Source organism: Aulonocara stuartgranti (genome assembly GCF_965226115.1).
Source record: "Aulonocara stuartgranti genome assembly, chromosome: 14".
In the NCBI taxonomy this organism is placed as follows: domain Eukaryota; kingdom Metazoa; phylum Chordata; class Actinopteri; order Cichliformes; family Cichlidae; genus Aulonocara; species Aulonocara stuartgranti.
Window position 1 is genome coordinate 4,844,404 of NC_138950.1, and position 26,240 is coordinate 4,870,643.

General features: G+C 40.6%; 1 protein-coding gene across 1 annotated transcript; it reads left to right on the forward strand.

Annotated features, from left to right (window-relative positions):
• The first annotated feature begins 423 nt into the window (after positions 1 to 423).
• Positions 424 to 18,219, forward strand: LOC309687310 (cullin-5-like). The gene is made up of 19 exons (XM_082502168.1): positions 424 to 517; positions 3,316 to 3,425; positions 6,908 to 7,007; positions 7,634 to 7,810; positions 8,348 to 8,489; positions 8,800 to 8,945; positions 9,128 to 9,208; positions 10,778 to 10,871; positions 11,282 to 11,412; positions 11,829 to 11,936; positions 12,585 to 12,649; positions 12,758 to 12,890; positions 12,983 to 13,114; positions 13,938 to 14,061; positions 14,271 to 14,446; positions 15,303 to 15,464; positions 16,378 to 16,496; positions 16,677 to 16,800; positions 17,768 to 18,219. The coding sequence occupies exons 1-19, from the start codon at positions 494 to 496 to the stop codon at positions 17,960 to 17,962; spliced, it is 2,343 nt and encodes a 780-aa protein (XP_082358294.1). The 5' UTR covers positions 424 to 493; the 3' UTR covers positions 17,963 to 18,219.
• Positions 18,220 to 26,240: the final 8,021 nt, after the last annotated feature.

Consider the following 26,240-nt stretch of genomic DNA (forward strand, 5'->3'; position numbering starts at 1 on the left):
AATTAAATTTCAGATTAAGAATAAAACTCAATGTCAGTTTGGAACAAGATTTAAAATGAGATATAAAAAGCATTCTCCAATATTCAGCATAAGACAGTATAGCATATAAATATTTACCACCTCTAAACTATTTCAATAAAAGGTTATTAATACAATGTCACCCTAAAATAATAATCCTAATCCTTTTCAAAGTCTTTCCAAAAAGTTATACAGCAACCACAAAAGAGATGAGTCAACATTATTATTATTGTTGTTGTTGTTGTTGTTATAAGTCCATGTTATTACACAATTTTATTGTTGCACTTGTTAGGACTAATTGTGACACGTGATCCACGAGAACAAGCCCTCCGCCCCTTCGTGTGTGTGTGAAATAAGGTTTCTGGGAAGATTTCACAGTAAAAACGCTCCTTTTGTGCGGGCTGACATTACCTAATGCTGAGCCGGCTCCAGCAGGAGTCTCGCGAGATTCTGCGAGGTGATAAGTTGAAGAAACATGGCGACGTCTAATTTGTTAAAGGTAAGAAGCTCTCGAATATATCGCATTTCCTATGCTTGTGCGCACATTCAGTCTCTCCGTTTCAGTGTGTGTTCACGCCTCTAACGGAGATATGTGCTGTCGGTGCCGTGTTTTGCATAAAAGCGCGCTAATTTTTAAATAAACGGATTAAATGTACAAATAGGTGCGCCTGAAGTCACAGTTGTCACCGCTGTCGTCTGTCCGGTGTTAATATCGGAGTCCGTTTGCCCCGGTATTCGTGTATGGCTCCAGCAGAGCAGAAGCAGAACCGAGCCCGTCTCCTGCGGTTCTTAACTCGAGCCAAACCGTAGCCGTTAGCCGGTCACCTCAAGCCGGCGACGACGAACCGACAGCCGGAGCCAGCTTGAAGCCAGGGAAACACGGTTCGGGGAGAAAATCAACCGACAGGACATCGCGTCAACCCCGCAGCTCAAACGTAAATACGTTTCTTTTGGCCAGGTCTTTATTCTTAATTGGTTTTAGCGATCTAACAGCCGGTAAACCGACACCCTCCCTCTGCAACCGAAACCTGCTAAATCTACAAAAGCCTCCATTAAACATAATGTCTTCCAGCAGCAAACGTTAATAACACACCGGGCTACCTATGACAGAGGCGGTCAGGTCGGTGCTGAACATAATTATCGACAGGCGGCTCCCCTCCCATCTGACCCTTGACCCTAACTGCTGTCACACTGTTGGGAGACTTGATGAGCAAACACACGTGCTGTTTTTCAAGCAGACTTGATCTCTCCAGTGTGTCCCAGTGTGAAGGAGCAGGAGCTCTGCTTTGAGTGCCTCCTAAATCACAGAGCCCCTCACCTTATCCCTGTCCATAAGGCTGAGCTCATACACTCTTCAGGGGAAGCTCATTTCCGGCGTTTGTATCCACAATCTCATTCTTTTGTCACTACCCAGAGCTCATGGCTTTAGGTGGGGGTAGGAGCGTAAATTGGTCAGGTCTGTGTCAGATTATGAGCTCCAGAGGATGAGCAGCATTCTCTCTGCACCACAATTCTCTGATTTTACGGTCCAGAGGTTGTTGAAAAGGCCAAGAGGAAAAATCTTGAGGTCGGGAGCTTTTCCCTCTTTCTAAAACAGCCTGGCTTAAATACAGCGAGCATAGCCCTGCACATTTGAACAGAAATGTGACAAAGTGCTGAAATGTATCAAAGTCCATGAATGTCCTTAAACATTGCAGAGTGCTTAAAATCGAGTCATTCTTCCAAAAACCTTGCTTTGATTGCTTAAATGAAGTGTTAGATGGGCAGATATGAAGAAAGAGTATGAGAAGTGCTCCAGTACTCTAAATCTGTGGTTCCCAAATGATGTAAAACAACCAATATTTTATTATTACTGTGTAAGATGGCATATAAAGTAATGTAACAGTACACAGTCATTTCCCCTGGGGGAGAAAAAAGAGAAAACCTTTGTCATAGGTAGCTCGGTCTGTTTGCATAGTTACTGGATGATGGGGATTATGAGAGTGAGAGACAAACCAGGAAGTCAAAGTGGGTGTAACAGGATCATTTTGTTTTGGGGTTTGTTTTGCGTGTGGCTCAAACCACAGCTAACTACCAGCACCGATCACCCGTCAGCTAAAGAAAGAAAAAAAAAATGTTCACAGAGGGCTGGAAAACCATTTGGTGGATGGTTTGAAACTGAGCAAAATGAAATAAATTAGGTGATGACAACAGCCTGCATGCTAGTGGAGGTTCATGCCGACAAACCCAGGTTCATGCTGTTTTCAAATGGCTAAATGTTACCTAATCTTACTAAGATCAAACTGCTGAAGGGAATTCAATTAAATTGATCACAACATACATGAATTAAGACATAATTATAGATCAGAATTTGTCTTTAAAACACACATTGAAGGTTTGTGTCCAAAATGAATGTTAAGTTTTTGGGGGTTTTAACAAATAATTACTACTTTTGAAAAAGAAGCTTTTTTTTATGTTATTAGATTAGAGTGGATCATCTGCTCCTAAAGAATAAGATGATGAAATTTATTATACGTTATAATTATTTATTCCGCTCAAATAAATGGAATGGTGCATAGCTCTTTAAAAGAAAAGACAAAATGCAAGTACAGCTAAGTGGTTGTCTTTTCTCACTCGCTTGGGTTGGTTTCCTCTTATCTGTGTACGTGTAAAAACCGTAATCAGTGAAGCCTTTGTTTTCGTGATATTTAACACATATTTGTCCCCAAAGTCAGGACAGAGTTGGGGCTCAAAGCTTTTCAGTTTGTTAGAAATCCACACAAAGAGCTGAAAGAACTGGTGGCTGTGGTAGTCTTTAAATTAAGAAATGAAACCGAACCTTTCTGTTGCAGTCAGTGGTTCTGTGTGGCTGTTGTTTTTGTGCCATTTTAAATCCCTCTCACCTGAATAAATAAAGGTTAAAGCCTATATTGTTCTGATACATTAAGTCCTCCTTATAGTGTCTCTAAGTTTGCACAGATGTAAATACAGGTGTGTGTTCAAACACTGATTTGAACTTTGCTGTGAGTTTAACAGAAAAAGTTTGAAAACCTCTGCTCTAAAGTCGTCTTTTCCTTCTTCCAGATCTTATATAAATGTGTGCAGCTGAACAGCAAATGTTACCACAGGTGTCACACGAGTGTTTAAAAGTCTTGCTTATGTAAAAATATTAAAAACTTCACTGCAGTGACTGGCCTGTGGTCGTTTGTCTGTATTTGTGTACGTCTGCCTAGTCTTGCTTTCTGTCTTCACGTCTCTGTTCTCATGGCTGTTTTTCTTCTTCCTCCTACTCCCATCCATCCCATGTCTCTCCTGCAGAACAAGGGGTCCCTGCAGTTTGAGGACAAGTGGGATCTGATGCGGCCCATCGTCCTCAAGCTGCTCAGACAGGAAGCTGTCACCAAGCAACAGTGGTTCGACTTGTTCTCGTAAGTGATGCTGTTTTGCTTTGTCCGTTAGTTACACAGCAGCTGCTGACGTTTCTGGAAGCAGCTGCTTTATTAGTTCATTTTCATGCAGGTGTTCTTCAACGGGTGTTGTTATAGTTCTGCAATGCTTTCACAGGTCCTGCAGATCTTTCAAAACTCTTAAAGCTTCTGAATCTATAGAGCACAACAGTGAGATTCTGGAAGTAAAAATCCAGTTCACGTCCTCCACAGGAATTTTGATAATGAGCCATAATGTTGTAACCACGTGAAGTGGACTGAAATATTGTGAAATGCTGCTAGGCGCTCCTGTAGAAAGCACACGTCCATACGATATCAGCTGTTTTAACCCAAAAAAAGACATTTTATTTGTAATGTCATGAAGAACTGTTTGACCCACAATTCTAAATTTAAATAACGACTGATTGGTGCAGGTTGCTGTTACCATGGAAATGTTTAAACCAGTGCACGTCGGGTCACTTAGTGAACGCAAAACTTCAGAAACTGCAAGAGCGGTGATTAGTCGGGAATGAAGCTCTGCAGCATATCGGTCCGAGGCTATTTTTACTGCACACACCACGATAATGAAAAGGAATAAACTCAAGAAGGCTGGAAGTCGTTCTCTGTGGAATCTGGGATTTGTAGTCCTTTATGTAATGAGTTGTTCCTTCACAGTTAAAAGTAAGTATGCACATGGTTTTGTACAATTTTTTTTTCCCAAATCACATCTTTAATGGTCATGATGCAAATCGGAGCAGGTTGGTTTGTTCAAACTTTAAAAATCTTCTATTTAGGATTTTCCAAAAGGTCAGTGGAGAAAGTAAATGGGGAAATTCACTTCTACATACGGAGCCCTTGAGAAAGTGAGCCGTCACTGTTGTTGCCCTCTGTTCACCTAAAACTAATGTATTAATATCAGTGTTTTAAGATTCATTTATTAGAAGTAGCTCAGTGAACAGTTGCTCCTCGGGACGTAAAGTGGGTGGTAATCAGAAGGCCAGATCAATGTGGTATAAATGCCAGCAGTCCCTTTAAATTCAGCCTTTCTGACATGCGTTAGCTCACCTTTTATGTTATCTCTGTACAGAAATCCTTGTGCTAGATTCCAGACTAACCAGTGTGTTGTGGAAACCTCAGAGAAAACTGTTATTCGTAGTTTAGTTACAGGTAACTCTGATATTTCCTCCCATAAAGCACGAGTGGACAGGCCCACCAACTCTGTCGGTTTCTTGAAGGAGGTACAAGTTCCTTTTGTGTAAACATGGGCATTATATGATTTTTTTTTTCCCTTTTGTGAATTAAACAGCTAATTGAGATCTTTACTTACTAATGTGTGCCTGTTTCATGTGTGCATGTGTGGTCATGTTGGTGTTACCCCCAACGGGAGACAATAAAATACTTAACCCTATTTTTTGTTCTGCTAAGTCTGTTAGTCCAGAACATTTCTGACGAGACAGCAAGTTTGCAGCTGATGTAGCCCAAAACATCTCAGAGCAGTTTGTTGTTAGTAATAACAGGGACACCTAACAGCTCACAGAGCTGAACATCTGGAGACTTGTTGTTGGTTTTTCTGTTTTGGTAACTATAAAACTGGTCTTGAATTTAATGCACAGTAGCATTAAACATATCTTACAAAGGCTGAAGATGTGGGAATCCTCAAAGTAGTGTGGAGTTTGTGTTTCCATAACCGCTTCATAGAATAGAAAACAACAAGCAGCTGCAAGTAAAACCCACAAGGACATCAAGGCATCTTTTCACCGGTGCTTTGACCTGTTTGCTCATGAAAATATGATGATTTTGTCTTTAAAATTTGTGTTAAATCATAAAAGGCGTGAAAGTAGCAAGTGCTATTTCAGGAATTAAGAGCTGTATAGAGGATTACATTTATATTTAGTAAAGCACTTGTAACAGCTTTGTTGGAGAATTTCATTTATCTAGCCTTCAGTCTTGTCAAAGATTGCAGAAGATCGTGTGATTCATAGGTTAAAAGCCCTGCAAGCCTCTTTTTTGTGATTTTTGCACTATTTAAACTTGAACTGTGTGGAGGCCAAAAGAGGTGAATAGGAAGTTGGTGACTTGTCATTTGGTATTGAGAAATATGATGAAAATAGCAGAACAGGAACATGGAGAGTTTTACTGCGACTTCTTATCTTATCCAAAGATGTTTAAAGAGAGGTCCAACAGTTGATGGAAATTTTAGCAAGTTTATAACGTTTCATGTGGAGACAGGAGCTCACAGAGCGTTCATATGTAAGGTGCTTAGTTATAGGTGAGAAGGATTAAATAAACGTGGCGAGCAGGAGAAAGTCCCCAAACTCAGTTATCCAAGAAAACAGCTCAACCCACCATTTGTTGGTGGATCAAACCAGCAAAATGTTGTTTGCTGGTTTGATCCACCAGCAAACATCATTTTCTCCACATCACGCTGGAGTTCCTGGATCCAGAATAATATCTGCATCTGGGCTTATTTGGACTATTCTCTTTTGAACATGAAGGAAACATCTCACAGTTGTTCTTATTTTAATGTGATATGTATTTGTAAAGATATGATGTCAAACCTCCAGATTTTCTTATCTAACCTCATTTCTTAGTGACACAGAGAGCAAAAAAAAATCCTGGATCCAGATCAGGTTCAGGTTTATCACAGTGCAGCAAACTGGGAAGTGAGAAAAAAGAGAAAACCGAAAAAATGGCCTGAACATTTCCAGAACAGCAGGTCCTGTGGTGTGGAGGTGGGGCTTCTTCTAATCAGTTATTATCATCAGTGTTGTGATTGTAACGATTAAAGCCCAGCCTTGGGTTGTCGGGGCAATCTAATGTACTCCTAGTGTCAGTCCAACGCTTGGACTGATGGGAGGGTTGCATCAGGAACAACATCCAGTATAAAATCAGTGCCAAATGAAATATGCAGATCCATCTGCTGTGGTGACCTCGTGGGAAATAAGGGAACTGCCAGAAGTATTTTACTGAGATGTAACTCAATTAAGCACGTAAACAGATTTATTGAACTTAAAAATAATTTTTAAAGTGAATGTCTTTGTATTTTAATTATGATTTAATTGGAAAATAATCATTTGAGCTGAATACAAATGCAGTAGCATTGCAGGGAGTGAATGTTGCACTAAGTTTGAGTAATTTCACAGCCCTGAGCTGCAACACGAGGAGCTTGGATGTTATTAAAGAAAGTTATAATAGAAAGGTGTCTAAACACATGTGGACACAGATGTGGTTGCGAGGGTGGTTTTCCACTGTCATTAAGACCTGTGGGTGTTTTGGGTTAAAGTTTTTAGACTCTCTTGGGGGGTTCGGTGTTTGTGTTAAGCACCTGTATTTGCTTTGTCTTTGCACTTTTTACTGTCAGGCAGCTGATGACCTCTGACCTAGAAAGGAGCTTTATGAAGAAGCTTAGATTACTCTAAATTTAAGTTTACATAAAAAAAATTTCAGGTCTAAAGCCTCACAGATGTGCTCTTTCTGTCCTCCAGAGATGTTCACGCTGTGTGTCTATGGGATGACAAAGGACCAGCCAAAATCCACCAAGCCCTCAAAGACGACATCCTCGACTTCATCAAACAAGCACAAGCTGTAAGCAGATAAACTCAGATCATGTCAGGAGGATTAGGCGGAGTCATTGTCCAAAGTTGCCCTTTTCCACATGTTGCATACTCGCTCCTGGCATCTTCTCAGAGCTACGAGTACTGTGATTGGTTTAGAGAAGGGACCTGCTTCAGTAGAGTGACCAGGAGCCTCTTTACACTCACTTGCTAACTGTGATTTCCCCACAACATGTCATGAAATCGGTGATGGGGAGCTGGAAGGTTAAATCCTGTTTCAATGTAACCTCATCAGACATTTGGGCTCTCACATCCAGGTCCATTGTTTACAGTATAAAATGCCTCAAGATGACAGTTGTTGTGATTTAGTGCTATATAAATACATTTTGAGAGTTGGGTGGTTTGGTTAGCAAGCTGCATCCATATACTGTACAACTACAGACACAGACATCTGCTAATTAGTACAAAATAAGAGACTAATCAATTATTAGAAGCAAGCATGACCATAAAACGCATGAAAACCACCAGATGTGACCTTTAATTGTCATGCTTACTCTGGAAAGGGACAAACACAGACATGATGAGTGTGTTTGTTTGTTTGTTTGTTTGTTTGTTTGTTTGTTTTCTGGTTGATCCATATCACCTCCGTCTTCGCAGCGAGTGCTGAGCCACCAGGACGACACAGCTCTCCTCAAAGCCTACATTGTGGAGTGGAGGAAGTTCTTCACCCAGTGCGACATCCTGCCCAAACCCTTCTGTCAGCTGGAGATCACACTGATGGGAAAACAAGGCAGCAACAAGAAAACCAACATGGAGGACAGCATTGTACGCAAGGTGAGAGGTCAACATATGAGCTGGGGAACCAGAAGCACTAAAGGAAGCAGAAGGGAAACACGGTGGCTGGTGTGGACGGCTGATTGTGAAGAAAAGCTAAAGAAGCAGGAGGGGATTAGATGAAAGAAGACAAAGCCTTTTATGAACTTTATAAAGTCATAAGTGGAAATCGTTAGTAGGGAGGGCAGATATCAAAGTGGAAGAATAGTAAAAGGCAGAAAGGCTACGAAAGAAGAGGCTCACGCAGAAGAAAACATTGAATTTTAACTGTTATATGTAGACGGTGGAGAGCAGCTAAGGGTCAGTTAGCCTCGAAATCTCGAATCAGTGAACAGCTTAAAACATGACTCATACGATATTTATTTGATCTCTCTGATGAAGGTCTCGGAAGTGAGGGGGATGCTGTGGGTGAGGGAGTGTGACTCAGCAAGCAGGAGGTTTTGTTAGAAGCGCTTCATAAATAAATTCGGCTTCACTATTCTCAGGTTGCAGGAAACTGATGGTATTATTGTTTAACTCCCTCCTTATTTTTCACAGCTGATGCTGGACACGTGGAACGAGTCGATCTTTTCAAACATTAAGAGTCGCCTGCAGGACAGCGCCATGAAGCTGGTGCACGCCGAGCGGCTGGGCGAGGCCTTTGACTCTCAGCTCGTGATAGGCGTACGAGAATCATACGGTAAGACAGGGGGGGGCATGTGCTCCATCACTGCTTATCCAATTTGTAAAACCCATGAATGGTGGATGTTCAAATCTGCCTCGGAAGAGAAGATAAAATAATGATAATAAAAGCCAAAAACAATATTTTTGAAATCAAAGTGATAAATTTAGGAAAGATAAGGGAAAAAAATGTAAAAAATATACAGTGAAAATGTCAAGTTATGAGGAAACAAACTGTATTCAGCCTTCAGTAGCCCCAAAATGTCATCATAGTTTATAAAAAATCTTGAAAAATATAAATAAACACTTTCTTACTTCTCTCCCACCAGTCAACCTGTGCTCTAACCCGGAGGACAAGCTGCAGATCTACAGGGATAACTTTGAGAAAGCCTACCTGGACTCTACAGAGAGGTTCTACAGAACTCAGGCGCCGTCCTACCTGCAGCAGAACGGTGTCCAGAACTACATGAAATATGTACGGCACAATAGTACTGATGCATATAAAATGATCCCACTAATGAATACGGAAGTCCACCTTAAAACATTTTGAGGACAGAGCGTAGAATAAAGTTGTGCTCCTGGCTTTGTGCATTAATGAAAGCTTTAGCTGTTTGAACCTAATCTTCATTTTCTGTGTTTCTGTGTGTTTCCTTACAGGCAGATGCGAAGCTGAGGGAGGAGGAGAAGAGAGCGCTTAGATATCTAGAAACACGTCGTGAATGTAACTCTGTTCAAGCAGTAAGTGTCTTTAAGAGGAACAGAAGTTCTTTTACTGTCCTGAACGTGTGTTTCCAAACTGTCCCATCATCTGCTCACGTTATATTCAGTGTACTGATGCAGAACATCATAACCGAGCCTGATTGTGCTCTACACATGACACCGAGGTAGGACAGATAAGATTATTGGCCTGTGGAGAAAGCTCATGTTAATTTCTTTGCCTTCATAATTTATGTATTTCTTGATGTATATAACCAACAAATTAGCAGATTTATATTTTTGATTCTATGATCTAAATCTGCACAATAATTAGTATCGATCCATCCAGCCATCCATTTTTCTAACAGCTTATCCAGTTCACGGTCGAGGGAGGGCTTGAGCTCATCCCAGATGACTTTGGGCTAAAATTATTTCTACTAAGAGCTTCTCAAACTTTTGGGAGGCAGGGACTCCTCCTTACAGCGGGTAAAAAGTTTTCGAAGGGCTGCCTTACGATCCTCATGCTGATAAAACTCTTTACGCTTTAGCTTGGCTGACTTCATTTGCTACCACTCGAAGACACATAACCCGTTTTGGTCTTCCATCGTCATTCTCGATAAAGCCAAACTCAAACATAACCGTCGTCATACTTTCTAATTTTAGCTGGTTTGGCTTGGACTTAAAAATGTGTCCATTGGGCTAATTAGCTCAGGCCCGGGTGATGCACATGTATTTATGTGCCACGACATGTTTCCAGTATATGGCTCGTGGAGCCCTTGGGGTCCAGGCACCCCAATTTGAGAGCCACTGTTATAATGAATAAATGAACATAGTGAATAAGCTAATTAAAGTTTATTCTGCTACCCGCCTGGATGCTGCAGGCATCGCTGCCAGAAAGAGAGACGGCTTTTTTATTTCTGGAGTTCACCTGAAATCAAACGGCTTTCATTTGACTTTAATTGAGTTGTGCTGTCGCTGTGTCGACACACCTGAAGGTAGAAGGAGATGCTTTTCTTCATGTTTAAGCTTGTTGAACAGGTGCTTTCATGAAGAAAGGGTTGCCATGGACCCTTTACCCCCTCAGGTTTAATTCTGACTGCAGTAAAAAGCACAGCTGGTGCTGACTCAGCTCCACCTGTTTTCACCATCTTGGTTGTCATGCTGGCTCTTTGCTTCAAACTTCTGTTGTTTGTCACATATTTTGTTGTGGAAAAATGGGGCCTGCTTGGGCTCCTAAATATGTTTTGCAGCCTGCGTATGCTTACTTTAACTCAAAACTTCTGACTGCAAGAAAAAAGAACTTGTTATATCTTGTACACCTACGACTTCACCTGTGAAAGTAACAAGTAGTTGTAACAACAACTTCACCTGTGAAGTCGTGAGGAAACAACCTCAGGTCAGCAGCTCATCACTGAACTTTCTCTCAGTCATCCGTTGGTTGTGTTGAACCCTCCCGTGTGTGCTTTCCTTCATCTGGCCTTTCTTTTAGGGTCACTTCCTGTGTTGGTTTCAGTTTAAACTGAATTTCGGGAGTCTTGTTAAATGTACGTGCTGCCTGTTAATTTATATCTTGTCCTAACGGCAGTCTGTATGTTCTGTGTATCCTCACAGCTGATGGAGTGTTGCGTGAACGCTCTGGTGACCTCGTTCAAAGAGACAATCCTCGCCGAATGTCCAGGAATGATCAAACGCAACGAGACAGTCAGTGAGTACCTCAGCAACGTCGCTGCTGAAGTTAACTCTGTTGATTCGCACTACAAAATATAACATCTGCTGAAAATAGTGGCTTTGAAATTCACTGCTGCATCAGTCAGGGTCGATTTAAAGATAGAAACTGCTTCTGCTCTGGTTTCCTGCATGTAGAGCTGTTTGTTCACCAACCACAGTCAGGGCTCGTGAGCATTTACGACACAAGTTGTTTTTATTAGTAGAAGGATTTATAATTAAATGAACAAGTTCAGCTTACTCTTTAAGTTGGCAAAAATCATTTTGAGGACTTGGATTATGGCAGTCCTCAGCCATCTGGGCTTTCCATGAGCCAGAAAGAGCAGGAAGTTTTAGTTTCATCCCACGTGCTTCTTGTCCAGTGTGTGACGCTGCTTTTCTCTGGAGCAGAGCTGCACCTCATGTTTTCACTGATGGACAAGGTTCCCAACGGGATCGAGCCCATGCTGAAAGACCTGGAGGAGCATATCATCAGTGCTGGACTAGCGGACATGGTGGCTGCTGCAGAGACTATCACTACTGTACGTGCACAAACACACACTTTAGCAACCACGGTCACTCGAGGAAGAATCAGTCAGTTCCTGCAGCTGTTCCCCTCAGAGTCGGCTCAATGTTTTTTATTTAATGAAGCCATGCAAATACATTTAACATAGTTACAGGTGTACGGGTGAAATCTGGCACTTTTAAAGTTGCTCTTTTTCTTTAAGTGCAAGGTTTGGACTCCTTTGTTGTACTCGGGAAACATTCATAGTATGAATAAACCTTGCATGGCTTCATTTAAGTGGGAACCTTTTTGAGATTTGAAATCATTTTTTGTATTTTTTATGGAATGAGCCGTTTGTTGGCATGTTTGAAAGATGAGAGATGAAAGTTAATATTCGAGGTCTGCTCTGACAGCATGCTCAGTCATTTTTAATGTGTGTGTGTGTTTGTCCAGGACTCTGAAAAGTATGTGGAGCAGCTGCTGACTTTGTTTAACCGCTTCAGTAAGCTGGTAAAGGAGGCTTTCCAGGATGACCCACGCTTCCTCACAGCAAGAGATAAGGTCTGTTTTATCTGACTTCCAAAGAAGTCACTCCTTTAAGTTTAAATATCCAGTGATATTTAAATGAGAATGTGCAGGCCTGTGTATTCCTCACAGGTCAGGGTCAGGTGCAGCGTTTGGGCTGGTATTTTGGTCAAAGTTCATATGAACAGGTTTCACTTTTACAGTGTCGGTGCTACAGCACAGCTTCAGAATAGCAGGAGGGTTCTACACGAATACTCCAGGTTCATAAGAACTTAACTGTAGCTTTATTTATCCAATGTAATCCACCGGGAAGAAAAGTGATCCGGTGTTCACACATGTGGATTCATCGTACTGTCACATCCTGATCTGTGCTGATTCGAGGAGGTTTCTGCTAAAATAAACAGAACATCTTAAATCAGAGCAGCATGGACTACTGGAGGTGGGGGCTGCTGGGATCTCTGTTAGGGTTACAGTAGAAATCAAACATCACATGTTATTTTGTTCAGCTGTTAGCTGGTTTATCAAGGACTTTGGGAATCTTTAGTCTGCTGTGCTTTTGCTAAAACCACTAGTGAAGAAATCAAATTGTTTCAATTTATTGTCTGAAATGGAAAGGCTTTAGGGCTCTTTGGTATTTTAAGAATTGTTTTTCTCATTGCGGTGGTATTTTCTGTTACCTCGCAGGCTTACAAAGCGGTCGTCAATGATGCCACAATCTTCAAACTGGAGCTGCCGATGAAACAGAAAGGGTATGTTTGGCCACTGTGGGTCTTAAATCGCTCGTCGCTGGTTAAAACTGGTCACAGTGTGTGTGTGTGTGTGCATAAATGTGTGAATGCATTTCCTTGTTGAATCAGAGTCGGAATGAAGACTCAGCCGGAGTCGAAGTGTCCGGAGCTGCTGGCAAACTACTGTGACATGCTGCTAAGGAAAACCCCGCTCAGCAAGAAACTGACCTCAGAGGAAATTGAGCTCAAACTCAAAGAAGTGGTGAGTCTAATCTCAAAGCATATCAGTCCATTTATGACTTCCCCTTCTCTCGTTCTCTCGCAGATTCATGCTTTTCTCTCCCCTCCTTGCAGCTCTTGGTGCTGAAATACGTCCAGAACAAAGACGTGTTCATGCGTTACCACAAAGCTCATCTGACCAGGCGCCTCATCCTGGACATTTCGGCCGACAGCGAGATTGAAGAGAACATGGTGGAGTGGCTGAGAGTGAGTTCAGCTTTTCTTGAACTTTCAGCAGCAGAGTCATAAAATCGCTACTGATTTCAGCGACATATTAACATATGTATTAATATCGCATTAATATATTAATGCAGCAAAATTCAATTCAGTTTTATTTATACAGCACCAAATCACAACATCAGGCACTTTATATTGTAAGATAGACCCTACAATAATACATACAGACAAAACCCAACAAGCACATGACCCCCTATGAGTGAGCACTTTGGCAACAGTGGGAAGGAAAAACTCCCTTTTAACAGGAAGAAACCCCCGACAGAACCAGGCTCGGGGAGGGGCGGGGCCATCTACTGCGACCAGTTGGGGTGAGAGAAAGAAGACAGGATAAAGACATGCTGTGGAAGAGAGACAGAGATTAATAACAAGTATGATTCAATGCAGAGAGGTCTGTTAACACATAGTGAGTGAAAAGGGTGACTGAAGAAGAAATACTCAGAGCATCATGGGAATCTCCAGCAGCCTACACCTATTGCAGCATAACTAAGGAAGGATTCAGGGTCACCTGATCCAGCCCTAACTATATGCTTTAGTATAAATTAAAGTATTAAGCCAGTTTTAAGTGCTTTTATCATTTCTAGGGTGTCCTGTAAGTGATTTATGTTTTTGTGCTTATGCAAAACATCTGCTCTTCCCGACGCAGAAAAACTGGTTACTTGATAGAGACGAAGGCTTTGGTTCTTTTAAATATTTTATCACATCATGCCATGTGATGTAAATCTGATGTTTAACAATCAAACTACCCGTTTGTCTGATTTTATTGCTTCCTTTGTGTGTCTGTGTGTGGCTGTAGGAAGTGGGAATGCCTGCTGATTATGTGAACAAGCTTGCCAGGATGTTTCAGGACATCAAGGTGTCAGAGGACCTCAATCAGGTCTTCAAAGAGATGCACAAACACAACAAGCTGGCACTGCCAGGTAACACACACACGCACTGTAGCATACAGCGCAACTATTTTTATGCTAACATGCGTTAGCTATGACATATGTCTGCGATATTATGTGTAGCATGGTGCCGCACATGTCTCAAACAGTTAAAGCACATTTTGATTATGACGTGTCACGTATTAAACCGAGCGTAAACGGTTTCTCTTGATTATTCACTTCATCTTTTCCTCTCCGTGCAGCGGACAGCGTGAACATTAAGATCCTGAACGCCGGCGCCTGGTCACGAAGCAGTGAGAAGGTTTTCGTCTCGCTGCCCACAGAGCTGGAGGACCTGATCCCCGAGGTGGAGGACTTCTACAAGAGGAATCACAGCGGTCGGAAGCTCCACTGGCATCACCTCATGTCCAACGGCATTGTGAGTGTGTGGAGTAAAGCAGAGTTCCTGCTGCCATGAAGAGCGGAAAACACGAATCTCCTGGAAACTAAAATCTGAATACATTTTTCTGTTTTTCTCATCTCTTCTTTGTTTATCTGTCATCCATACAAATTTGTTCAAATTTTTTCTGCATGTGCAAAAAACAGGGCATCTTCCTGTCTGTACATTTCAGAATTAAAGCCCTAGAAATATAGCAGTGTGGGAGATTCTGGGAATTTAAATTAAATTAAATTTTTGATTTTTACAAATTAGGAAATAGAAGATTTTTGTTTCTTAACGCCTTCTGTTATGAAGAACGCCTGATATTTGGAGTTAAGGGAACTCTAAATCTTCAATTTTATTATCAAACAGGACTTTTATAAGAAATTTGGATGCAAGAATGTCCATAAACGTAAATAATTGAGAAAAGAACTGGATTAAATAAAAAGAACACAAGTTATTGAAAATATCCTTTTTAAATGATACTCATGTGTGCACACCTGAGCATTTTCTCACGCTCGGGTGATACTCTCTCAGTTTTACTCATATTTTCATGAACTGTTCTCCTTCAGACGTTTGTTATCTCTGTGATCTTTTTTCTGGTCACCTCTGTTTACACTTTCCAGTTTTCAAACAGGGATTCTTTGGGTCATATGGAAAGTTAGAAAAAGAGTTTAACTTGACAGTCTTTTGGAAGTGCTGGTTGAGACTACTGGAGAGTTATTCTGGTGTATTTTTTAGCAACTTTTGTTTACAGCCTGCTGCTGCCCACCTTTCTCTTTAGAAGATATCGGGCTACCAAATCAGCACTGACACTCGCCTTTCCTTCCTTGTCCTTTGGTTCTGCTCTGATCAGATCACCTTTAAAAATGAAGTGGGGCAGTACGACCTGGAGGTGACGACGTTCCAGCTCGCCGTGCTGTTTGCCTGGAATCAGAGACCCAGAGAGCGAATCAGCTTCGAGAACCTCAAACTGGCCACAGAGCTGCCCGACGCAGAGCTACGCCGAACACTCTGGGTCAGACCGAATTTCTCCACTTACAAGTTAGACGAGAAATACAGAGGATTTAAAAGTTACTGAGGTTACATCAATTCTTCGTAACTTGTAGTAGAGATAACGCTGCCTGTATTGCAAAGCCATCCACCCAGTGGAGACGGCAGATGTTTAAACAACACTGTGATTTGGTTAAAACGTGAAAAGACTTCTAAAATAAAAGGGAAGATTGTGTCTAACTTTGTTTGAGAAGTGAAAGGACATCTATTCCTTCTCAACCTTTGGACAACAGGCAGGTTTGAACTCAGAGTCAGCTGTGCTCAGCGCTGTTAGCACTGCCTGTACTACATTTTTATTTTAAGACTCTTAAGATTAAAAATGTCTTTTGCAGCAGTGCCCCGGCAAAGGCAGGCATCGGGTCAACCAGCAGTGGTTACATAGATTAATAATGCATGCAACAACACGGAAGAAGTTTAAACATGTAAGATCATTAATGAAAATACTACATGACATAAAAACATAGTAACAGGTAACTGTCACAGTTATGCCACAAGGGGGCAGTAATCTTCCAGCAGCCATGAAGTAACTGTCTGCAGGTCAGTTAAAATGAGCTTAATGCTGTTTAACGTGAGCAGCTCTTTTAGGTTTGGTTCATTTTGCAACTAATTCCACAGAGAAGGAGCCTGTGAACGCCTGTCTGTACGTCTGCAAGTAAGATGGGAACAGACCAAGAATGGACTTATTAAGCGTACACCAGTAACCGATTCTAGGGAAAGAAAAAAACATCCTAGAATGAAACTTAGCAACAGTTATGCCCACAGAAAATCAGTGGTGATTAAATAAGAGTCAAGCTGTCCTTTAACACGCAGTATTTGTGGCTGATGATGATGATGATAAAGTTTAACTTCAGGTCTCCTGCTCTCTCCTCACTGTGCAGTCTCTGGTCGCCTTCCCGAAGCTGAAGAGGCAGGTGTTGTCTTACGACCCCCCGGTGAGCTCACCCAAAGACTTCACAGACGGCACGCTCTTCTACGTCAACCAGGAGTTCTCTCTCATGTAGGTCTTGGCATTTATACAAATCTTAACCTCGGGAAATGATGTGGACATGTTTAAATGTTTCATTGTTATTATAATCAACTCATGTACGGAGTAACTAAAGCTCTCCTCTATATCACCGCTGTGTAAGTCCCAATATTCAGATACTGATCTGTGTCTAAATGTTGACATTTTTCTCAGTAAAAACTCCAAAGTTCAGAAGCGGGGAAAGATCAATTTGATTGGCCGTCTGCAGCTGACCACAGAGCGAATGAGAGAAGAGGAGAATGAAGGAATCGTTCAGCTCAGAATACTGAGAACTCAGGTACGGGAACACTCCACCCGCACAGACTGTGTGCAGCCTTGATGGCTGCAGGACAGAGATGCTTCAACTCTGCTGCTTCTGTTCAGCTCATCTGGGGCATGAGCAGGTTACGGCTCGACATCAGTGCTGGGTGTTGCCGTTATCACATCACATTTTTCATTAATGTAAAGCACAGTCAGGCTTTACTAAATTCACTAATTTCATTACAGTTATACTGATGTCATTACCTGCATTACAAAAGTTGTTCAGTTATCTGGAAGCTGGGCAAGAAAAAAATGAAACAATTTCTTTTCTTCTTCATGTTTTTCACTTGCGCTACAATCAGCTGATTTCAGTTTGTATGTGGGAGGAAGAAAATTGTGACGTGGTACAGCTTTGAGGAGCGGAGATATAAACATTACTTTTATTTTTATTGAATGAAAAAAAACACAACTTCAGCAAACATCTGCACAGCCAGCATGCTAACGCCAAGCTAGCCAGGAACCCGTTAAGATGTCGTTAAGGTTGAGTGCACTCTGACCTCAGCACTGCAGCCACAGCCTCCGTTTCTACCTGTTTCTACCTACCTTTGTATTCACACGTAAATACTACAAGAAAGTTCGTATGTGTGTCCTCAGTAGTTATCTATGTGGGATTTGTGTTTGTTTATGTGACCGTGCGTTTCAGGACATTTTACAGAGTAATGATAAGGCAATGTAACGGTAAATGTAAATGACTTCATCAGACAGTTAGCACGAGGGTCCATGTGGACGTCTTCATGCCTGTGTGCAGACGCGTCCGTAGAGAATTTACGCCACAATTCACCAAATGCCCATGTGCCTACGAGGCAGACTTCAAAGAGTTAACAACAGGTTAATAACAGGAGCAGAGTATAATCCAGGCTTAAATCAGTACGACCCTCTAAATGAAATGTCGTCCATCCCTGGTCTACACAAAGTTCTAACATTTCCTTTTCTTTCCTCTCCAGGAGGCCATCATCCAAATCATGAAGATGAGGAAGCGGATCAGCAACGCCCAGCTGCAGACGGAGCTGGTGGAGATCCTGAAGAACATGTTTCTGCCTCAGAAAAAGATGATAAAAGAGCAGATCGAGTGGCTCATCGAGCACAAATACATAAAGAGGGACGAGGCGGACATCAACACCTTCATCTACATGGCCTAGGCAGCGAGGACGGAGTGTGTGTTTTGCTGTTTTTTACGACTGGCCTGCATCTGGCGCTTTAAAACCTGCGAGATGAGACAAACAAGGACTTAAAGGATGTGTTTGAAGAAGGAGAAGAGGGCTGGGAGAGCGCTGAAGGACACGGAAAAGCCTTTTTAACAAAAGTGTGGCTATTGTTTGTGTTTGTGAGACGCCAGTGTGTTACCGGAGTGTCATTTCAAGCCGTAGCGTTGAGTCATCTGGCCGTGTGTTTGTCCCTGCTGCCCTCTAGTGTCTGCTCAGAGGAGAGGAACGGCGGCGTGCGCCGTCCGCCAGCAGCTCAGAAGAAGAAAAAATAGTGATGTTATTGAATACTTCCTGCCTTACTTTCATCAGCAGTGGACTTCGGAGAAGGAGGTGGAGAAGGAGTGAGGGCAGAAAAGGAGAACAAAGCTGATATCAGTCCTTTGCTTTCACTTCATGCGACGGCTGCCATGTTAGCCGCAGCCATTCAGCATCCCTCCTGTCCTACACTGATCTAATACTCGAAGAGGGAATGCAGAGTGAAAGCTGCCATCGAGGAGGAGAGAGACAAGTTCAAACTACCGAGGAGTATTTTGCCAAATCGTGTGTGTGTGTGTGTTTGAGTGCATGGTGTGTATCTGATCTTTTAGTTGTGCGTGTTTGTATGTGTGTGTGCACTTTCAACAGCATGCTGCTCTATAATTTTTTTTCCCCCTTCAGTGGAGAATCTGTCACACTTTGGTTGTTTCAGAAAGGGTTGGGAATTTAAATGCTGGTATTCAGATTTTTTTTGTGATCCCCTGACCGGGCTGCAGGTGACGTCATCTTTGCAGAGCCTCAAGAACAAAACGAGAAAGTGTAACTGCCCCAGTGTGTGAGGTCTGGACTGTGCACGCACTCAGATGGAAGTTCAGTGTCTAAATTTTTACCTCATTCATTCTAAGAGTGTCTCTGTTTGTTTTTTTGTTTTGTTTTTTTTTGCACAGTTAGAGAAAACCACACAGCTGCTCTGTTGCTTTTACTTAAGGTTTGAATGAGCTGCTGGTGTTTGGACCTTTTTCCAAAGCAGAACACTGTCTGAGTTTGTGTGATGTGTGCGCACCCTTTTGTTCTTCCTCTCTGCCTGAACTCTCAGAAACCTACAAATCACCTTCAGCCCATAAACCTTCATAGTGTTTGAAGCAAAGCAACAATTTAGTCCCTTTAAAGCAGCTCTCACGATTCTGCAGCCATAACTTTAGTTCCGTTATCACCGGGACATAAAAACTATTTAGAATTGTCAGTTTGTCTCTGAATCACAAAAGCCTTTAAAAGATTGGTGACTGCCTCAAAACAAGCTGAACTTATTCTACACACTTGGTCCAGAGCAACAACACGATTGTTTCTCATCACACCAGAGCTCTGAATTTGCTCCATGCTAATGGAGTTGGAGTAAATGATGAAAAAGTGAAAACGTTTCCCTTTTTATTACCATAATGAGGACCTAGAAACACCTGCCACCACACAGTGAAGCTCCAAACGTTTAGGGGGAATTAAATAAAACAAAATCACAGGATGTGTCAGGGGGTCGAACCAAAACAATTTTTAGAGATGAAAGTTGTAAAATTGCAAAGGAAAATATGCAGATGTGCTGTACAGCAGATCCATTACACTTTATATACTTATCATAAATCTGGCACAGGACGACACCTTAAAGAAAAAAGACAACTATGAACTTCCTGTTCAGGCTAATGTGCTATTTCCCTATGTTAAAGAATTCAGCGACCTTTGGGAGGTGACCGCGCACTGCAGTAAACACCATGTTACATACAGTAAAGGCACAGAGGCTGTTTTATCATATTTAACCAAAATCTTAGCATTTTCCATACAATCTATAAACATTTGATAAGCTTATACTCACATAAGGCCAACTTAAATCGAGGAAATGTGTTGAGGATAAACAATAATCCAGTGTCTGATTGGTGCAGGGCACCAAAAATTCCACTAAACGGGAAACAACCCTCTAAAAGTAACGAGTTCTTCTTCTGCTCTTTCTCACCTGATTGTCATTTGGTGCTGTAGCCTCTGCAACATCTTCAAAATGAGTGTGAAAATGTATTTTGTCAGCTGACCGGTCAGTGAATGCGAGATCAGCTGCAGTGAATTATAGAGAATAAAAAGCTGCTGAGGTAAATATGGAGAACCAATCAGTGCCCCCCACCCCTCACAATCAGCAGATGTTGTTTCTGTAAAATTACTTTAGGGAATTTAATGAAGACGTGTCAAACTTTACATCACACTATGTCTGCAACTCACTTAGGGGTGAGTTGCAGACCCTTAAAGTACACAGGGTTGAGTGGAAGATTGAACTTTTTAATTTATTAATTTCCAGCATTTTTCAGCCCTCATAACTCCAGATTAACTTCACTCCACGTGTCATCACCTTAACAGAGTTTTAGTTTTTTCCATGATTTTTGGACACGGAATTATAATAATGTAAATAATGTGTTAGTCCCCGCATTGAAATTACTCCTCTGCATTTTAATGTCTATAATTCTGAGTAACAGAACCAGGTTTTGGTATCCTGGAGAAAAAGTGCGTTTTGGGTAAACCTTCAGTAGTCATCTCACCATGAGGGATAGGTGGAGGATCAGACCATGCTATGGCATGAAAAGGTTTCATTTTTAGCTATGTTTTGATGCCAAGCTCACCTTCCAGAGGTGATCCCTTCATATTAAAAAAACGTGGCTGATTTTTATCAGTTGCACTGGGAATCTTTTTGCTCTTGTTGAACTGAGAATCAAATCCTGTGAGCAGTGAGGAAAAAGAAAGACGACTGTGAATGTGTGGGGTTGTTTTTTGTTTGTTTGTTTTTTAATATTTATTCTGTATTTATGAGGAATGTTACTTTTTGTCCATTTTTTTTTTCTTGCCTTGTTTTTGCAAACACGTCTGTTGCCGTTGCAGTACTGACTTAAACAGTACTGACTTAAACAGTACTGACTTACTGACGCTCTCTCCTCTGTTTTAGCCTGCAAAAAAAAAACTGTTAGTCTAATTTATTTCACTTTCCACATAAAGATTTATCTGCAATTTTGTCAAAATGCTGAAGCCGCTTTTAAGTTTGTTACTGCGACACATTGATGTTGAGAATAATCCATTTTACACACTGACGTGCAAAAAAAACCATTTTAAAAAACGCTGGAGTTTTCGGATTATTGTGAACTCTTCTGAATGCAGTGAGGCCGTCTGCCTCAGGTTTCACCTGAGATGAAACTAACGCCACATGTCAGTCGCATTATATGCAGTTTTATTCTCTATGCACAGGCCTGGCTCACTTAGTTGTTGTTTTTTGTTTGTTTTTTGCAGATGATACCCTGTTGTATTTTTAAACACATTTGAGGACACTGAGGGACTTTAATGAGTTCTTTCTTTGTGTGATCTGTGAGGAAAAACACTCATTTAATTATATTCAGTCTCATCTGTCTCTGTGTTAGTCAGTAGGGGGTTTCCTCCTCTGGTTTTCTGAAGAGAAAAATCTATCCCAAAACTCTTAAGTCTCAGTGCTGGGCTGCTTTATTCTTATTTTCTGTCAGAGTTGAGGAGTTAAACAGTTAAACCTGCAGTAATCTGTCACACAAAGCACAGAGACGTACAGCAGAACTGGCTCAAAATCCCAAATATGGTGCACCATCTAACCTCTTATTCCGCTTGTTCCGGTGGTTTTAGAGGTTTGGTTTGCCTATAAAGATCTAAAAAAGAAGAATTGCTCCACGACTATCAGGTCAGCATGCATGATCCCCGTCTCTTAGGATAGTTAAAACCTCTGAGAATCTAATCTGTGTGTCTCGTACTGTGCATGTGTTAAGCTGCTTTACCCTGCTTACAGGTTATCTGCAACCTGCTTTGCAACCCACCAATACTCAATCTCCTTTTTTTGTTTTTAAACTGCTGTTTCAGATTTATTCAGTTTCAGATCCACAGTCATAGGTGACATCACTAGCTGGGTTTATTTATAGGCGTAAATCCTCAAATGCACATACAGCTAACTGGATGAAATGGATCAATAACTGGACCCAGCACACTAAATATTTTTGGGGTGGGTCCTTCCTTTGTTTATTGTTTCTGATAAGCATCTTTTTCTGGTTGAGTTTTAACTTCTGGCCTCAAGGTGTACTGTGTCGTTTTGATTGAAGAAGTTCCAACAATCACAGAAACTTGGTCTGAAAATCATTTTTTTGATGGTTGGTACTCAGAAATGATAACTTGTGAAAAACTAAGAAATTCAAGTTTGTTAATCTGTCAGTAATCTGTAGTTGGAGGGGGGAAATGTCCCCAGTGAGATTACAGAAGGACATCAAGGTACAAAGCTGGATTTGTACTTACAAATCTCCAAAAATATTTCAGGCACTGAAACAAAACTTTCAGCTTTGAATCTGCCATTTAATTATTTTTTTCTCTTTTGTTTTTCTCAGACTTCACCTCACTGTTGATAGAAATTATCCTACTGATGCTGAGCTCATAGCCGGGCTAGTGGTTGTCTTCAAAGTTTAAGACTGAAATAACAACCATCCATCCATTTTCTTCTGTTTATCCTTGTCAGGGTCACAGGGTAGCGCACAAATGCTCTATCCTGTGACCCCAGCTTGATTCATTCATATAAGCACTTTTATTCTGTGCTTTCTTAAGCATAGTTTTCATTCATCATCCCATGGATGTATTGGAGAGTAGCTTGGGGTTGGTATCCTGCCCAAGGATATTTGGTGTCTAGACTGGAGCAGCCAGGGAACCAACAACTTTACAATTATAAGATGACCTGCTCTACTTCCTGACATACAAATCTAAATCTTCTAAATTTAGCTCAGGCATTCATGAATCCAGATGATGTTTGTAATCTTCTCACTTGTTCTGAAGTTTATAAGTTTTAACTCATAATGAGAGGTATGTGCAACAACCAATCCGTCAGATGTATTTGTGGCTTCCAGAGGGTGGGTTACTGTAACTCTTGATGTCCTTTCTATTCAGCCCTCACAGAAAATTGTACAAATCCTTTTTGGTGTTTGTGGGTTTTTGTCCTGTTAATTTTTGACATCAGCTTTATTTGTTAATGTTTGCAAGGTTTGCTGCTATAGTAACAACAACAGACGAGCTCAGTCTCACTCACTCGTTGCTTACTTGACAACTTTGGGTTTGAATTCAAAGAAAGTTAAGGCATCCTTCCCTGTGTGGCCACACTTTGAGAAATTTAGAATTCGTTTTCTAATCACTTTAATGCTTTTTGTTTAATATGTCAGTTATGTAGAACTGAACACCTCCAGTTTAACTGAATTTCCATCAGCTTCAGCTCTGCTTTGTATTAAGTGCTAGTTTTCAACTATTACCATGTAAACAGACTGAACTCAGAGGGTAAGCATACCTGTTGCCTGTCAGACTACTGGCTGAACCCGAGCCTCACTTGAATTGTTTATACAGGCTGACAAACTTGAATTTCTTCAGAGGTTTTTCAGTTTCACTGCATCATTTCACAAGCTGTCAGTCTTCAATAAAGGGAACCTTTTATTCTTCTCACTGTATGTCATATACATGTACTGTTAGAAGCTATTTTACTGGCTAAAATGACAGAGTAGTGTCATTTATGACCCCATTATTTAGCTTAAGGTTTCTCTCCTGATCTTTTAGGAGACTATAAACTTTGCATCAGTACCAGATATTATAATAGAAACTCATGAAATGGACAGACTTGTTTTAAATGGCTCTGTCTGTGTTTATCGTACCTATACTGTTTCCCTATCTATGACGTATTCTAAGATATGTCTTAGAACTGAAGAAGCTTCTCTGATGAGGGGTGGAACATCTTCAAGAAAATTAAAACAAAATCCAAGCTCCTTAGAGTACCATGACCTGGATAACTGGGAACCTACACAGACATTTTATAATATTCTTAGTCATTTGTTTATTCATTAGTTTTTGATCATTTTTGTGCAAAAAGGAGTCGACTCATTCCTACATCAGCTGAGCTGTCAGTTTGGGCATTAAATGTCTGTCTCAGGGCTTCTGCAGCAGTAAATCTTTGCATTATAGCTGTGTTAGCCATGGTTCACTACAAAACATCACAATGATTCATTCCCACTTTTAAGCACAACACAGGGATTAGAAATGGGAATTTACCCGTAATGTCTAAAAACATAAATATATTTCCTCACAACTTTCCATGATCTTTACCACACAGGTGGGCAGATTATCTTACAGAAAACTATGAAAGGTTTTCAAAGAAGGAAACTGACAAATTGTTGGGGAAACATTTTTAAGATTAAAAAAAACACAGCAGTAAATATAAGTATTTAGTTGAGGTCATAAAAATTGGATGGAAGCAGATTGTTTTGAGTATGAAGGGAAAGACTGAACGAAAAAAAAATAAGAATGATTTCGATCTTCGAGTCATGCAAAGCTACTCTATCAGAACCCAATCATCAAAATATGGAAATAAGCATAAGTGGACGCCTTTAAACTTCCGTAACTTCCAAAGCTAATTCACTCTCTCCAAAAACAAGCTGTTCAGAATGTGAAATTTAAATAAAGAGAATCCCATCATTTCAGTTTGTATCTTTATTTAAACAAAAACAATACAAAGACAACATATCAAATCTTTTTTAATAAACCTTAGATTTTATTTCAGCAACATGTTCCACAAAAGTCAAACCCAACTGCAGAAACATCCCACAGCTCGTTAAATGTATTAATGACATGATTCCCAAAGAAAATGAGGGTTTAAAAAGTAAATATGAGGAAGCTTTCACCACTGTGAAAGGATGTGTGAGCAGAGTTTCAAAGTTTTTCTCAATGTAAAATTTCTTTTTCCAACTAAAAACAAGGGTGTCACCACCTGTGTGATCTCATTTTATGCCCCTCCCCTTTTTTTAAAGATATATTGTCTGATTTTTGCATTTTACTCTCGTTTGAAACATTTGGATTAACCACAGCTGAAGTTAAAAGACTGAGTGATTCTTTTCTTTTTCTTTTGGTTGTCTCATGTGAAAACCCGGCCTGCACTGCACAGAAGTCAGATTTTACTGTAGCCTTGTGTGACGACAACACTTGAACTAAACACAATCAGCCACAGCCTGAAAACCAGCTGAATCTTTGCTATGACATCAAGGAAGGACTTTAAAAGTGTGTGTTGGCAATAAAAGAAAAAAATCAAAGTGGGATGAGAGTGCTTCTTTTGAGTACTGCTTTGTTTTTGCTTGTTTTAAATATTTTTTTTTAAAGTTGAACAATTTATTTACTGGCAAAATAAAGACAAATGTTTTCTTCCTACTTCCAGTTGCTGTAAAATTTAATGCATTTAAAGAAATTACTTGAGCTTATTGCTTCAAAAAAACAACCCAAATGACCTCAATTTAACACGAGTGGGTTATACTCGGGTGTTTATTTATCAAGAAGATAAATTACAAGGACTTGATGTAGTTTGCAGACTTATTCTGCAGTTCAATTTCCTGAATTTCCTGGAGGAACCCACCCGAGGGATTAATAAAGTTTCATCTAATCTAATCTTACTTCATATTAAGTTAATTAAGAAAATGGTAAATAAACAAATGCAATGTCACAGTGAATGACCTCGATTTTTTTATTTAAGTTTTTTTTTTTAAATAAATCTATGAGAATTTATGCTGAATATTTACATTTTAAGAGATGGTGTATGGGCCACAATCATGTGCTCCATACACCACACAGTTACAGGAACACTGGGTTTATTAATGTTCCAACAACCCTCAGTATAAACACTAACTCTGAGTTAATAAACACTACACAAGTCTCAGGTCAAATGGTCTTTTGCTTACTAAACCTTTAAAAACAAAGACTAGAGACCAGCAGGGGGTCATATAATGACACCTGTTATATGCATATGTTTCTACTAAACTATATTTTGCACGTAGATTATACTTTTTATCCATAACATTTATTTTTAAACTTGTTATTTTGCAGATAAATTGTGTTATTAAAGGACAAGCTCTCACTGCAGGATTATCTGTGGATCAGCTGCCTCTATCCTGTCCATCCTGCTCACTCCCAACAAACATCAACTCCTCTGTCTTTGGCCTCACCTCCTGTCTCCAAACCATACATCACAGCAGGTTATGAGAGCTTCTCTTTTACTCTCGCTATCACTACCTTTCTGTCATAAATCACGTCACCCCTGACACCCGTCTACACCCAGTGCATCTAGCCTGCATCTCCTCTCCACATCTCCTGTGCACTGTCCATGACAGAGATTTTTTTTTTCATTTTACTTTTT

Excerpts from the sequence above, each read along its gene's own strand:
- LOC309687310 (XM_082502168.1), top strand. The coding sequence starts at position 494 with ATGGCGACGTCTAATTTGTTAAAG. Across the intron at positions 3,426-6,907 it reads CAGTGGTTCGACTTGTTCTC|AGATGTTCACGCTGTGTGTC; the intron begins GTAAGTGATGCT and ends TCTGTCCTCCAG. Across the intron at positions 11,413-11,828 it reads CTGCAGAGACTATCACTACT|GACTCTGAAAAGTATGTGGA; the intron begins GTACGTGCACAA and ends GTGTTTGTCCAG.